The 17,148-nt window shown below is 33.9% G+C and overlaps 1 protein-coding gene across 2 annotated transcripts in view; it reads left to right on the top strand.

Moving 5' to 3' along the window:
* Positions 1-8,412: 8,412 nt before the first annotated feature.
* The window catches only part of LOC126970358 (importin-13), a 38,027-nt gene continuing 29,291 nt past the window's right edge, over positions 8,413-17,148 (top strand). For both annotated transcript variants that reach the window (XM_050816216.1, XM_050816220.1), the window contains exons 1-3: positions 8,413-8,809; positions 8,905-9,072; positions 14,954-15,070. In XM_050816216.1, the coding sequence (XP_050672173.1) occupies positions 8,657-8,809; positions 8,905-9,072; positions 14,954-15,070 (438 nt within the window). In that variant the 5' untranslated portion in view covers positions 8,413-8,656. The remainder of the gene's footprint in view (positions 8,810-8,904; positions 9,073-14,953; positions 15,071-17,148) is intronic.

A 17,148-nucleotide genomic window follows, 5' to 3' on the forward strand; every position in this document is an offset into this window, starting at 1 on the left:
ATCTGCGACGAGTCTACAGACGTCCACTCGCTACAATGCTCGCGCGAATCTGAATTAAAATTTCCGTGCGTGTGCGGCGGTTGAGCCGAAATGTACGCGAGAGCTGCGTTCGGGATGACGTCATTGAGTTTTTTCCGTTCTTACAAACCGAACGCACCGAACCGAAAGTTAGGTTTTTTTTCCGTTCGGAAACAATAAGAATAATGTGCGCCTTGTTGAATATTTTGTATGTAATTAGTTGCAGCAATTTTTTTTTAATTGTCTCTCTAATCTTGGTTAAGATCAATATAACACGATTATAAATGGTAACAATAGATTCCTCGATCTTGTTTTTTGCACTTTGAAAGTACTATGCACTAGTAGCGAGCGTGAGAATAAGACATATCATCCCGAATTAGACTTAGAAATACCTAACTTACTTAACAAAAATGTATTAAAGGATCCAGTCTATAAAATTTACAACTTTAAAAAGGCTAATTATGACGTCAATAAATCTCGATTATGTTCTATAGATTGGTCCTTTTTACTTAAATGCGCCAATATTAACGACATGGACAACCTTTATGAGGTATACAGAACATAATTGATAACGAGGTTCCAAAAGCAATGTCTAATGACCGCCGGTTAATAATTAAAGAAAAAGCAAAATACCATCGCCTATGGAAAAGGTTTAGTAATAAGTTAGATAATGATCATTTGCCGTACGAAGAAAACGATAAACATATATTCAAAAACAATGCTGGACTCGATACATTGAAAAATGTGAAAATTCAATTAAAACTAATCCTAAGTTGTTTTGGTCATACACTAACGCTTTGCGCAATGATAAGGGGCCGCCAACTTAGGTAACATACGGCGATATTGTGGCTAACGGTGGCCAAGAGGTCTGTAACAGCTTTTCGGAATATTTTCTCTCAGTGTACAATCAACCTCATAACTCCAACAATTATAATATTAACTTTCCTACTTTGCAGACAAATTTTGTTAACACAATAATTGGCTCCATAGAAATTTCTAAAAATATAGTTCTGAAATATATGTGTAATTTAAATATTAACAAAGGGGCTGGAAGCGACGTTATTCCTCCTTTATTTGTAAAATCATGTGCAGAGGTATTTGCAATACCTCTTGCTATAATTTTTAGGCCATCCGTTACTACAGGAGTCCTTCCTGACAAATGGAAAGAAGCTCACATTATTCCCATTCACAATAGTGGATAACAACAAAAAGGTGAAAATTTTAGACCTGTATCAATATTGTCCGTTTTTGCAAAATTTTTCGAGTCCGTTGTCCGTGACCAGCTGTATCCAGCTGTTGCAGCTTATATTTCATCCTCTTAACATGGATGAGAAAGGGATCAACCGTCACCAACCTCACTGCATTCACAGACTGCGTGACTAAATACATGGATGGGGGCTCTCAGGTTGACGTTATATACACCGATTATGATATCTTAATAACGAAATTAATGGGTGTAGGTGTACATGGTGACCCCCTAAGATGGTTGCTCTCTTATCTAAAGGACAGATTAGAAGTAGTAAGTAACCCTCTGGCGTACCACAGGGATCTCACCTGGGGCCCCTGCTTTTCAATATTTATCTGCATGATGTTGAGACTTGCTTCATCTACTTCAAAATTTTAATGTTCGCCGAAGATCAAAAAATATTTAAAAATAATTTGGCTGATTGCGACAAGCTTCAATCAGACCTTCATAGACTCTCAGATTACTGAAGAATTAATCGACTGGAGTTAAATGTCAACAAATGCCAAACAATCACTTATACCCGAGAACGCAATTTTATGCTTCCCAACTATTCTCTTAATGGTACCGCTATTTCCAGAGTTGAGCACGTCCGTGATCTTGGAGTAATGATGGATAGCAAGCTTTTGTACACTTGTCACTATGATTAAATAACACAAAAAGCTTATAGAATGCTTGGATTTTTATATATAAATGTTATTTTATAAATATAAATTATAAATAAATTTGTAGAATAGAAATGCTGTAAAGTTTGCTTAAATAAATAAACATTGTGGTCACATTGTGACACCAATGATGTGGTCAAGATCCCCAGAAATAGGTGGGTTGAGGACGCCGGCGCCGGACTGATCATTGTACAGATCTTTAGGGGAGGACGACTTCTTTCTGATGATAATGATGTAAATTTTCATGATATATAGGTGTTAGGTTTAAAGGTGAAATCGCTATATGCATTTTTTTTAATTAATTTAATTACTTAAATATAATACTTCTTTATACATCAATCCTGTTAAAAATCATATACAGTTACTTAACATAAAAGTAAAAGCAGTGAACTTAGGTAGTAGTGTATTACTTTGGGCGACAGGAAAGGTAATTTGTGAATTCCTCTGTAGCAGCGATCACCGCACATGTTAGAACCGTAAATACCTACCTATATTTTAATATACCTAGGTATCAATCTGTAAAACTTATTATAATACGTAAGTATCTATCCCTACTCTGTGTTAAGATTAAAAATATCCGTCATGGAAACCAAATATTTTTTAATAAATACTAATTGTACCTAATAAAATAAATCGTAAAAAGATTAAATAATAATAATTTATTACGTTATGGTAATTATTTTATTCTATTTTTTTTATGGAAAAGGAGGACAAACAAGCGTACGGATCACCTGGTGTTAAGTGATCACCGCCGCCCACATTCTCTTGCAACACCAGAATCACAAGAGTGCTACCGGCCTTTAAGGAAGGTGTACGCGCTTATTTGAGGGTACCCATGTCGTGTCGTCCAGGAAACACCGCACAAGGAAGTTCCATTCCACAGCTTTTAGTACGTGGAAGAAAGCTCCTTGAGAACCGCGCTGTGGAGGACCGCCACACATCCAGATGGTGGGGATGATATCCTAACTTGTGGCGTGTTGTGCGAAGGTGGAATTCGGCGGCAGGAATCAGGTGAAACAGCTCTTTGGAATACTCCCCATGATAAATGCGGTTGAGGACGCACAATGAAGCGATGTCTCTATGCAACGTCAAGTGATCTAGCCCTTCACAGAGCACTGGGTCCCCGACAATTCGAGCTGCTCTGCGTTGCACTTGGTCAAATGGATGATACTGCGGTGAGAAGGACCAGAGATTATGTACAGCGCTAGAATGTGGGCTGGCTTAAAGTATTGCCGTGCTTTATTTTAAAACATAGTGCACTGGGTAATAATCTGCCTACGTTAAAAAAATATACCTACCTACCTTATTTTTAAAATAAAATATACTTATCGAAACTGTTATTCCATAACGAACACTATTACTATTTTTTACCAGATTTCTTCTACATACATTTCTATCAATTGCATTAAAACTTCTTTTGTAGCGGAAATTGCCGCCTTTGCTCAATTTGTCGTGTTTATCATTGCCTACTACGTAATATATTAAACGATGAATGTCAGTTTCGAACGCGTGCGCTCTGCGATCGGACGTGCGTAAACGGTGCGTTAATTATACCTACTCGTGTGAACTCGTGAGCTGCTTACGAAGCAATTAAAAATGGCGCAGTGTAACAAGTGCAAACTATTCGTATCTTTAAACAAAGATGAAATAGTGAAATGTAAAGGTGCTCAATGTGATACGGTGTACCACAGAAAATGTGTTCGTAGTAAGAGCTTCTTGCAGACGGGAATTTGTAGTGACTGCAAGGGAAAGCAGGAAGGAACAGAGACAGAAACAAGCCTTAATGAAGCCTCACCAGACATGCTGCTAAAAGAATTAAATAAAAAATTAGAAATCATATATAAGATGGAAAAGAAGTTAGAAGATATAAGCGAAGCAGTGGACTTTTATGCTGAGCAGTACCAGGAAATGGTTAAATTCAAGGCAGAATCTGAAAAGAAAATAAAGTCATTGGAGCAGTCTAACGTCTATTTAGATAAATGCAACAAGGCATTAGAGGAGAGAGTATTGGATATGGAACAGGGTGTGAAAGCGAGTAACGTAGAAATTGTTGGATTGGAAAAGCAAGAGAATGAGATCACAACAGAGGCAGTTAAAAGAATTGCCCAGAAATTAAAGCTGGACCCCAACAACATTGAAGATGCTTTTAGGGTCGGACGGGAAAAACCTAATGATAAGAAACCGCAACCCATTATCGTAAAATTAAAAAGTAAATCTGCACGAGACCAATGGATAAACTCAAGGAAAACAGTAATAACCAACAAGGAGATATATAAAAACAGCAACAGTGACAAGCCCATCTACATTAATGAGGACTTGCCACGTTTCAAACGACAGCTATTTTGGACAGCAAAAACACAGTTGAGAGGGATTTGTAAGTACATCTGGATCCAAAACTCCAATATCTTAGCCCGTAAACAAGATGAGAAAAAAATTTATAACATTAAAAACGAAAAAGACATCGACAAAATAGTAGTATGAATCACAATATGCAACTAAGGCACCGTACACACGCAATAATTTTATAATATATAAAATTCAACGATCCTATAGATTTCTCACCAGATAATTATAGAATACACGAGATATAACAACATCGAGTCCTGGCATAAAAACAAGGGTAATTGTAAAAAAACCCTACAAATAATACACCTAAATATAAGATCAATACTAAAACATTTCAATGAGCTGTTAGTGTTGCTTGAAAAAATTGAGTATCAAGTAGATGTATTAATATTATCAGAAATACATATTAAAGAAGATGAAGTATCCATATTTAAAATAAAGGGATTCACGCCCTATGCCAGAACAAGACAAGTAAGGGTGGGGGAATATTGTTGTATGTAAAAGATAAGTTTAGCTTTATTGTGAAAGACGTTAATACCATGGCTGCTGAAACAATCTACGGAACGCTCAATATAAAAAATACCTTTATACATATTATCGCGTTGTTCAGGCCGCCTAATAAGAATAAGCTGCACTTCTTAGAGCAAATGAACGTTTTACTGAAAAGAATTCCCAAAAATGCAGACATATGTATAATAGGAGATGTGAACATAGATATAACAGAAGCCAAATTAAATACAACTGTAACTAGTTACAAAAATATCATGTGTGAACACGGCCTATAATGTGCTATACCTACCGAAGAGGTGACTCGCGAAGCGATTGTGGACGGGCGAATCAACCAGTCATGCATTGATCACGCTTGGATACGAACCGGTCAGCGGCGGAGGTACCAGAATACACCGGCCATATTATCGTTTTTAATTGAGTGCGGTATCTCGGATCACCATATGATAGGTGTCTCTGTTGACCTAGATTGTGAGTTAAACGAGTGCAACAAGGACAGGTACTGTAAAAAGTCTGTGTTATGTGATACACTAGTTCACGAAAAATTAGATAGTTATGATTGGAATTCTTTTTTAGATATTCATTGCTCATTGTTATTGTATAGTAAATTATATAATGTTTTCGAAAGTATCTATAGGCAAAGTACAATACAAAAAAATGTCAAAAATATTAGAATAACTCAACAATGGGTTGATAAAAAATTATATGACTTAATTAATAGGCGTGATAAATTGTTTAGATCATGGAAATCTTCACCGCATAATATAAATAAACGTTTAGAATATACAAAGTTTAGAAATAAAGTTAACAAACTAATAAATACAGCAAAAAATAACTATAAGGCAAGAAATAAAAATTTGTATGGGTGATTATAGAAGAGTATGCGTTACTGTTAATAGCTGGTTAGGTAGGATAAAGCCAAGTGTAGATAGTTTAATTAAGAAATACTTAGGACAAATAAATAATAATATGTATAGTATATGTAATGATTTCTCAAAAACATTGGCTCAAGAAATAATTCAAATTAAGCACAACTGTTCAGTTAAATTCTTAGAAAGAAAAACTTACGTTAATCAATCTAACGTTTGCTTTAAATTCAAAAAAATACATCATACGGAGGTAAAAAAAAAATATTATGAATCTAAGCAGCGACAAAGCTCCCGGCTATGGTAGAATAAGGGTTCAAGACGTTAAGTTTATAGCAAACCGGTTGGCATCGATTTTAGCTCACTTTGTGAATTTGTGTGCTCAACAGGGTATATATCCAAAAGAGCTAAAAAAAGCAATTATACGCCCGATACATAAAGGTGGCAGCCACATTGAATACACCAATTATAGACCAATCGCAATACTATTGGTAATAAATAAAATAGTCGAAAAATTAGTAGTAGGACAAGTATCACGGTTCTTGGAGAAACATAATATATTGAGTAATGCACAGCACGGGTTCAGGAAAGGACGAAGCACTGTAACAGCCCTCACTGAGTTCTGAGATGAAATTAATTTAAATCTTAACAGCGGGAAACAAATTTTGGCACTCTTTATTGATTATAAGAAGGCCTTTGACACCCTGGAAAAAGACGTCTTATTAATGGCAATGAAAGAGTGTGGCATTGAGGGCCCGACTTATAACTGGTTCCGTAATTACCCGTCAGAACGAACAATACCCACATGTATTGACGGGACTGTGGGTGACGAGTGTCAGGTACGGCGAACGAACTGCCGATTACCTAATACCTCGCTTGCTAAATGAGCTGCCCTTCAGTGAGCGGCAAAATTTAAATACTAAAAACATTAATTATAGAATAAAGGATTACCTATTACATAAATTATAGCAGCTAAGAGAATTTGAACCTGCTAAGTCATATTTATAAGTTATATTTATTCGTTTTTAAGTCTTTTAAAATATTGTGTGTGTTCACTGTGTTCATTTAATTTATAGCATAAGTTGTTGTTGTTTTGTTTGTGGTTTTTTTTTAGATGCTAATTTGACCTAGTTTTATATCGGTATATGTAATATGATAAATAAATTAAAAAAAAAAAAAAAAAGGTAACCTTAGGAGTACCGACTGGCTCGATATATGGACCAGTGGGATATTTAATGCTTGTGAATAGTGCAGTTAATGTGATTAAGACATGTCGAATATTTATGTATGCAGATGACATGTGCTTGCTATACGCGTCTAACGACGTGGAAGAGGCGCGTGATAATATCCAAATAGATTTTGAAAGCCTAACTAAATGGGCACACGATCATGGCATTATTATTAATATGGACAAAAAAAAATGCATGCATATTTACTCGCCATATAACAGACGCGCTAAGACAGTCCAATACAAGGATATAGGTATAGTGGGGCATAGCTACGACTGCCTACACAGAGATAAATATGCGTGCGCATGTAGCTATATTCAATATGTAGAAAATTATAAGTATTTGGGATTGCATATCGATTGTAACTTCAATTTCAAAACACATGTGACAGCGGTATGCAATAAACTACGATCGGTTCTAGGGCAGTTCTATCATCTCGAGCCCGTGCTGAATAAACATACAAAACTGGTAGTATATTATGCACTAGCTGATTCAGTCTTAAGCTATGGTCTAAATATTTACGGTAAAACGTTTAAGACTTACTTAAACGAGATTGAAAAAATTCAAATTAGACTATTAAAACTAATAATTGGAAGCAAGGAAAAGGAAAAATATGGAAAAAATTATGACAATATATTTAAAGACTTAAAAATACTGCCAGTTTATTACTCAAATAGATTTAAAAACCCTGTTAATCTGAGGGAAAATTTGAGAAAGAATATCAGGAATATATATATAATACCAAAAATATGTAACTACTATGGGGAAATATTAAGGGAATACGTTGTGCCAAACATTTTTAATAGTATAGAATGGTTAAGAGAGGATAAAAAAGACAGTAGAGTAGTACTTAAGAAAAAATTAAAAGAGCACTTTCTTAACGTCTCCACATAAGCCTTAATATTTAAAGTAGTATAGTTTAGTTATATGTATACAGGTAAGATTTTAATATGTTTTTAGGAATATTATGAATTGATAACTAAGTAATGATATGTGTGTAATGTTACATGTGTATTAGTAATAGTGTATAATAAAACGAACAAATTAGGTATAATTTATTATAGATGCACAATAGTATAATATTGTCTAAGAGCGTAAACTCGCCAATAAACTGTTGCAACAGTTTGGCGAGATGTAAAATTTAAGTACCAACTGTGCATATATTTATGATGAAATAAATTTATAAAAAAAAAATACCCAGACCAAAGAGAATTTAAACACTACGTTCCCCTAGACGTATGTCACGAACAAAGTGCGGACGCCAACTAAATTGAAGCGGAGAGCGATTACACATTTCCTAAGTCGTTCCAATTTAGTTATGGAAAAAGTTCGGTCGGAGCATTCCAACATGACTAAATTGGATCCAACATGTTCTAATTATTCATTTGTACTAACCTTATGTCATTATACATCTTTCGATTTCCTAAGTAGATTTTCTGCAGATTGAATAATGTAGCAAGCTCTTTACAACTTAAAAGACTTACCTATGTCAAAAGCCGTAAAAAAATATACTTTTGTATTATTTTTATTTATGAATTTGTGTTGTGAATTGTGAAATGTGAATAATATTAACATTTACCGAATTTACCTATTGACTTACTACTTACTTACCAAATTTAGTATTTGAAGATTTAAAAATTAACTACCTACGATAGGCTTATAGCCTAGATCTTATATGAGTGGAAAGTAATAGAGCGAATTTTTTCCTCTGATACGTAAATAATCATTTTGAATGTAAAAAGAGTAATCAAACCAAATCAACCAATACTAAAATTATATCTAATGGAGTACACAGTGCAAAATTTGGAATTCGCAGTGTCTGTCTTCTACAACGGCGAACCAACAGAAAGAGCAAAAGCACACACATGGCTTACTGCAGCTCAAAGGGTTCCAGAAGCTTGGAATTTCGTGTGGGATTTACTTCATCCTACTAAGGTGAAAATAAAAAACTTCTTGAATTTTCATGTTCATTTATTTAGATAATTATTGTAAATGTATTCACTTAATAATTTTATTGTTGTTTATGGCAGGGCACAGAAATACAATTCTTTGCAGCAACAACATTACATACTAAAATTTTGAGGTGCTGGTATGAGCTGCCCCCAGAAAGTTATGATGAACTTAAAAACAAAATACTGCAAGCTATTATTACCTTTATGCATGGACCTAAAATTGTTTCAAATAGATTATGCATTAGTGTAAGTATTCTATCTCTTTATTCATGTTATCAGATTGTTTTACAAATTTAATGCCTAAATAAAAAAAAATACCTTCAAAAAATGTGCATACAAGACAACCTTTTTACAACACCGGCAATGTTTTTGTGATTCCTCTAGTCTTGCAGAAGAAGGTGGTCGTGATCATTTAAAATCAGTTGACCCGTACACTGGTCTGCCCTCTTCTTCCATAAAATATAGTTATGCCAGTGTCCGCCAGCCATGAAGAAAGGCTGTTTATCGCTGGTTATGGCCATGATTGAGATGATGAGAGAGATGATATAATTATGCCTTTGTTCAAACAAGTTATACAAAGTGCTTTACTTAACCTGGAATATTTATATTTGAAATGAAATTTAAACTCCCTCAATAACCTTGTCTGTTTGCATATTGCTGGCCCAGCAGATCTAGTCCATGTTGGAAAGGTCTACCCCTTTTCCTTTTCATGTGACCTGTGTACCAATTCATTAATGTTTTACTCCATTTTGCCTGTCCTCTGATTGTATGCCCTGCCCCCTTCCATTTAAGTTTCTTAATGGTTATAGATATGTCTTTCATTCCTGTGTGTTTTTTTATGGTTGATATTTTTAAATCTATCTAAAAGTTTCTTCCCCATCATGCTTCTATTAATTGCATTCCGACATGTTTCAAGTTTTTTTTATTTGTGGTTTTGTTACGGACCAAGTTTGGCAGCTATATGTCAATTCAGGTAGAATACTGGTGTTGAAGAGTTTTCTTTTGATAGCGATACTAGCTTGTTTATTTTTGTATACATATTTCAAACTGCAGAATTTATTCCATGTACATACAATGCGTCTTTCTATTTCTTTTGTTGCTATTATTTGGCCCAGATATACAAATTCATCAAAATACTTAATTATATTTTCCTTGATGTATATAGATTCTTTTCTTCCATTGTTCATGATTTTGGTTATCTGGGTGTTCATTTCTAATCTCTCTTTTTCTGCTTTAGCCAGCTCATTTATCATTATCTCAATCTCATGTTTTGTTTGCAAGAATATTACAATATTATCTGCAAATCTTAAATGTGACAGATTATCGCCATTTATTTTCAGACCTCATTGTTCCCAGTTTAAAGGGTGGAAAATCTCTTCAAGAACATCAGTGAATAATTTTGGTGATAATGGGTCACCCTGACGGACACTCCTCCTTAGCTTTATTTCTTTACTTTCTACCTACTACCATACATGTTTTTTAATTTCTAATTTTTCAGTGCTCTCCATATCGCCTCATATTCCAGAGAGTCAAAAGTCTTACTGTAGTCAATAAAGCAGCAGTAGAAGGTAGTGTTGTATTCCCAACTTTTTTCAAAAATTTGCTTGACTACAGAGATATGATCTAGAGTTGAATAGCCACTCTTAAATCCGGTTTGCTCTCTCGGTTATTTTCATCCATTGTCTTACAAAAACAGTTAAGCAAAACTTTTTCAAAAACTTTGTAGATGTTGGTCAGAAGACTAATGGGTCTATAATTGTTTATGTCATCTTTGCTTCCTTTCTTATACAGTAAGACTATTGTTGATGTTGTCCATTGTTCTGTGATCATCTCACTCTTTAGAACATCATTGAATATGTATGTAAGAATGGGTGTGATGATACTTATTATCGATAAGAAATTCATTTGTAATGAGGTCTGAACCAGGAGCTTTGTCCTTCTTTTGTGATGCTATTGCCGTTTCTACTTCAATGAGCATTATGTCTGGTACTATTTCATCTCATTCTAGATCTGTTGGCAGAATTTTGTTATATTGACTTATATACAAATTATCAAAGAAATTTGCTAATTTGTAAATGTCTGGTCTTATGGTCAAGTTTTTGCCACATAAGGTTTTCATTTTAGGTATCCAGTCTCACTTTTCTATTAGTTGTTTGGTTGCCTCCTCCTCCTATTTTCTGAATACATGTCTCTAACTTTTCTAATCTGTATTTTTCTCTATCTTTTCGGATGTTTATATTTATTTGTTTACTAGTTTCGGTTATGATCCTTCTAATTTCTTTAGTCTTATTTGGCCTGCTAAATAGTTCTTTCCTGATTGCTAAATGTGTATTGCATTTTTGATTGATTTTGATTCGAAAATTTCTACAAATTTGTTGTATTTATCCTGAGTGTTAAGTTCTTTGGTAATGTCCATGAAGTCTTATTATCTGAAAATTTTGTTGCTTTCGCCTTTAATTCTTTGGTGTCTATGTACCTGTCTTTATTTTTATATTGACTGTTTAGTATTTTTAAATTATATTCATAAGCAAATTGAATTAGTTTCTCTCCATTTCTTGCCCTTTTACCGGAGGTATAAGAGCCTAAAACTAATTCGTCTCCCTCTCTTTTCTTTCTATTTTTTTTTTTTAGATTTCTAGTAACAATTTCTTTTATATAAGCAAGTCAACCAGTTTGGGTTCCGTTTTTACCTTTTCTTCAACTCCGAAAAATACTTAATTCTTTTTTCTTTTATCTATTTCCATTTGGTAAAATTTTTGTTCAAGATTTTTTAATTGCATTTTTGGTTTTTTTTTCTTGTATGATTGAATGACTGGCTGCAATACAGTCCTTTAAAAATTTAGGCCAGTTATCAATAGAAGCACACACTCTATCCATGGGAAAATTCTTCACTGCCAATCATACAGGTTGATTTAGGGACTCTAATTTATCATGGCGTTTAGAGCAAGCCGTACTCTCTAAAACTGACCATAAATCATAATCCAGCGGATTAAGATCGGGACTGGACGACAGCCAGTCTTCAGCTCTGATGAATCCCGAAAAGTCTGTTTCCAACTTTTAGCTTTATGACCCGGTGTCGAGTCTTGCTGGAAGGATCATTCTTGGTTATTGAATATGGTGTTGTTAAGGGGCTTCACTATCTTCTTAAAAATGGTATCTTGATACACTTGTCCCGATGTTTTGATTCCTTTTTCACAAAGTATGGCTCAGTCACTCCTTCATAGCGAATACCCCACTAAACCATTACTGAAGTCGGATAGTGCTCACATTGCACTGCGTCGACTAATTGGGCAGCTTCCTTAGAACTTTGAGCATAAATACAGTCATTTTATTCATTAAAATGTTGTAAAAATTTTTTCGTTAACCTCCCTTTGCGTACCGCTTAGTTAGCAGTAGTTGTTTCGATTTTACCACTCTATTTTTAATTAGTAATAGTAATTCTTTTTGATGGCCTTTCTAATATATACTAGATACTACCACCACTTCGGAAACAAATGGCGCTCTGAGAGAGAAGAAGCGGCGCAAGAAACTCTCAGCCAGCATTCTTTATTTGCGCTCTTTTCAATAAAAATATACAATATTGTACAGTCATTTCTATGGGTATAAAATAATCATAATCTTGTCCCAGGCTGTCCGATCACATAGATATTCAGCTGTGGAGTAATAGGATTTACGACAGAGCCATTTTTTTATAAGACATTTAAATTTATTTATATATTATCCATAAATAAATTGAAATTTATTTATAGATTATCTATAAATAAATTTAAAGTGGCTGGGAAGTGTATGAAGTGTATACATATATAGCTATTATGTATCTTATGAAGCCTACTAGAATTAGTTACAAGCAATCCCTTATTTCTAGTGTTATAATAATAAAAATCACTATGAGGAGCAAAAAGGTGACGATCGTCTATTCGTCTCAAACCAACGCACTATCTTTGAGAGTGCATTGTTTACCTCGTCATCAATATGTACACGTCGTTTCACTTTAAAAATAAGTGAAGACCGTTTGCCATTTACATCGACTATCTGAACGCTTTCGCTTAAATATGATTTTAACAGATTTAGGCCTCTATTTTTCACTCCACAATGCTTTAGTTTTAGCAGTAAAGTATCATGGTGGACGCAGTCAAATGCTTTGGACAAATCACAAAAAATGGTCTATGCATCCTGTGACTCTTCCCAGGCGTCAAACATGTGCTCAATGAGTCTAGTACCCGCATTAATTGTTGATAAGCCCCTAATACCAAATTAATTTTTGTTCATTAATTTAAAAAAATGCATTTGTAATCGTTGTTGAAGCAAAAGTTTTTCAAAAATTTTACATAAAAACAGCCAGCACTGAAATAGGCCTGAAATTAGCAGGGTCAAAAGAACTGCCCGATTTAAGCAAAGGTAACTTTGCTGTATTCCATGAGGTCAGGGAACACACCCTCATCTATGTATTCATTAAATATTATTGCTAATTCAGGTGCTATAATGTGAAGAATGTATTTTACAATATTAGTCGAATGGCCCCATAGGTCTTTTGTATTTTTTAGGTTCATTAGTTTGAAGATTTTTATTATATCTCTACCTTTAACATAGTTAAATTTCAAATCAATGGAAGATACTGGTACGTGTAATTTAAGCATATCATGTGCTGCTTTTGGGGTAGAGTTAAGGTCTTTAGTCGTGATAAACGGGATTTCGGAGAATTATTTATCAAATTCATTTGCAATTTCTATTTCCGAATTAACAACGCGATTAATAATATTTAAACAGATAGAGGTGTTACGGCAATTCGATCTACCAGTTTCATTGTTAATTACATTCCAAGTCGCTTTTATTTTATTATTACTGTTTTGAATTTTATCTGCAATGAAACATGTTTTCGCTTCATGGCAAACTACTTTAAAGAGCTTGGAGTATTTTTTTTAGATATATTTTAAATTCTTCACTATTATTGTAATGTTTCTCGTAATAAAGGTCAAATAAGCGTTTACGACTTTTGTGGATACCCATTGTTGCCCAATCATTAAAACAATATTTGTTGTTTACTGTTACCGTTACTGGAGTAAAAATCTTGTCAAATTGCAGACTAAGTTATAGTGAAAATTAGCAGTTTCACCACAGTGTAAAAATGGTATGGTATTTACCAAATTATTTCTAAGGCTCTCAAGACGGCTACACGGCTACCGTAACTGGTATAATCGTCACCTTTTTTGGTCTGACATTGTCCAATCTTGTATTTACTTTTATATGTTGCCCACTATAGTCGGCCTGAAGATTATTAATCAGAAGTTTACTAGTAATAGTAACATTTGTAAAAATATTATCTAAAAGTTAAGAAATGACCAGTACCTATGTCTCTCGTAGCTGCAAGTCCTAAGTCATCTTTTAAAATTCACGACATGATTCAAGGCGTTATCTTCATCTTCCGAGATAAAATCTTTTGCTTTAGGACAGGATTTCATCAAATTCTTTCCCTTACTCCTTTGGCCACCTTTTTCGTATGAATACTACGTGGACGGCCAGATCTTTTTCTTTCACAAACAGGGGATGTCTCATTGTACCTATTAATAGCCCGGTACACAAACATTTTACTAATACCAAGCGTTTGGAGAGTGTTAAAAATTGCATTTGGCGCCATACCTACTTTGTGTAATGCAATCACAACGATTCGGTTCTCTTTATCACCCCATTCCATTTTAATATCGGAAAATATTGTACAATGTATTGGCGCCAAAATGAACAATCATATAAAAATGACAGATTCCACATTCAAATGTAATATTTTGTATTTATTTTTGACTAGCTGACCCAGCAAATGTTGTATTGCCATCATAGATCACAACTGTATTTAATCTACCAACTATATGTAGCTAAAATTTAGTTTGATTTTTACCTCCTGAGAAAGTGAGAAAGATACAAAGATTCTAATTAGTTATTCATTTTAAACTATTCTTTCACTTTGATTTCTGAGCGACGCGACGGGGGACACATCAAAGGAACAACAAAATTGTTGTTTTTATTTAATTCCAAAAAATTTCATATTTATTTCTGGACTTCCACAAATAATTCAAGACTAAAATGATCCAGACTAAGTATATGATTTGTTTATATAAAAATTTTATCCTTCCAGCTGGCAGCTTTCATTCTACAGCAAGGGACAATAGATTTGGTTGGTACACTTACACCTCTTTCATCTGAGGATAAGTCTTATTTGCTATTAGAGGTTCTGACTGTGATACCAGAAGAGGTATGTTAAATTTGTAGTAAGCTAACTGATTTTGGTATATATTTAAGTTTATTATTATAGGAATAGTAATTGAATTTTACAATGGTAGATAATAATAATATTTACACACTTTTACATAAATTACAATACACATTGAAACCATCAATGATACACTCAAAATTTATTACACTATTCCGACACCACATTAACATAATATTTTTTGTAATTTTACTGTTAGAAATCTTTCTGAATGCAAAGCTCCTGCATACATGTTTTATAAAATACTAAATACATCATACTATTACTATTTTATAATCAATAATTTTTCGTATCCCTTAAGGGTAGATATATCTTCCCTTAAGGGGTTTGTTGTAATTTTAATGAATTGAGGTTGATGTAAAAAATAATATATTGGTTTTTCGAGACTAGTTTTATGCCGCAATATAGACAAGACAATTTTCGCTGATAATATAGTGACTCTTCTTCAAGATGTTGGAACGGTTTGGTATTAAGAAACCGCTTCCATGAAAAGAAAACCGAAATCAGGAAAAAAGCGATGTACTAAGCCCCGGGTCTATTGTTATATTGTGAGCCAAGTTTTACGAAATCGGAAGTCTACCTAAAATAACAATCTTGGAGATATTAGAAATGTGAGTGTTAGCATATGGACTGTCAGGAGGATACTGCTAGAAGTCGAGATACACAGTCAAAGACCAGCTAGGGGTAATAAATTACTCCGTGAGCAATTCTGCGATGTGGACAGATGGAGAATGGAGCAAGGTTTTATTTTGTGATGAAGCCAGAATCTCTTTATTTGGTGAGGACCAATGTCGTAGTGCCTAGAAAGAAAATGGCCCACTAAATGCACAACGCTATATAACTCTTATTTCTTCATGCACAACAACCAGAGTTAGCTGTTACAGGAAGATTTATGGATGACAATGCTCAGAGAAACCAAGCTGGCGACGTAGACTCTTACTTAAGTCGAGATCCGCCGTTTAGATTGGCTAGCATGAAGTACCGACCTCAATCCCATTGGGCTTCTATGGGGCTTTCTAAAACGAGGTATCATACTTGTACACCCAGCCCCACGAGAACTAAAAATTGCTATTACGGCCAAATAGAAGCGATATTCCCCAAGAACTCATAAAAACCTCGGCCAAAGCGGCATGCAAAGCGAAGCGTTTCAGCCACACATGATATTCAATTTTCATTTTATTGTTTGAAACTTTTAGTAAATAAAGGAGAAAGTCAATTGAAGTTACCTTATATTTTTGTTAAAATGAGTAATTTCAAGAAATTAAGATCGACTTAGATACCAAACAAAAGTGTTTTTACATCAGTAAATTATAGTTATCTTTAAACTATAATAAACTAATAAACTTTTCACTTCTCATGCTCTGAAATTGAATATAGGCTTGTGCACAAAATCGATTTTTGTGCACAAGTGCACAAAACTATCTACTCATAAATGTGTCTATATTAAGGCAAAGAAAATGAGCCATACAGCCAAACACAATAAAAAGTTCACAGATAGAATTTGTTATTTTATAATATTTACTTAAATTATTTGCCTCAAGTGTTTTTTAAGACATAAAAGATATTAAAATTGAAATTAAAAAACGGTAGGTTATTTAATTAATTAAGAAAATATAGGTCTGGAGCCCAAGCCTCAATATCAATGTCGTAAGATTAAAAAAAAAGTGGCGGGAAACAGGTCCTGCTACTTCATGCGCTTATTAATTTCATCAAATTTGCAAAAAATTTTAAAAATTTCCACTTTATACTACTGTTTTATTTCCTTGCAATCGAAATGAAACGCAGAGTTATAGCTCGTCCACAAAATAATTTTATCCTCGACATTACTAAAAGTCTCGGATAAAAATGGTTTTGTGCACTCTTTGTAAAATCTACTATTGTTTTCAAAATCAATAACTTTGTAGTGCCTACCTCCATTACACCGTATTTTTTTCCGTATCAATATTGCTTGTTTGTCCCGATTAGTTTCAGTACTGCAGCTGATTTTAATTTTTCAATGGCTTATCTATACTTTTATCGTTTTTAGTTCTAAATAATACTGTTAAATGTAAGGTAATCCA

This window comes from Leptidea sinapis, chromosome 1 (genome assembly GCF_905404315.1).
Source record: "Leptidea sinapis chromosome 1, ilLepSina1.1, whole genome shotgun sequence".
Lineage (NCBI taxonomy): Eukaryota > Metazoa > Arthropoda > Insecta > Lepidoptera > Pieridae > Leptidea > Leptidea sinapis.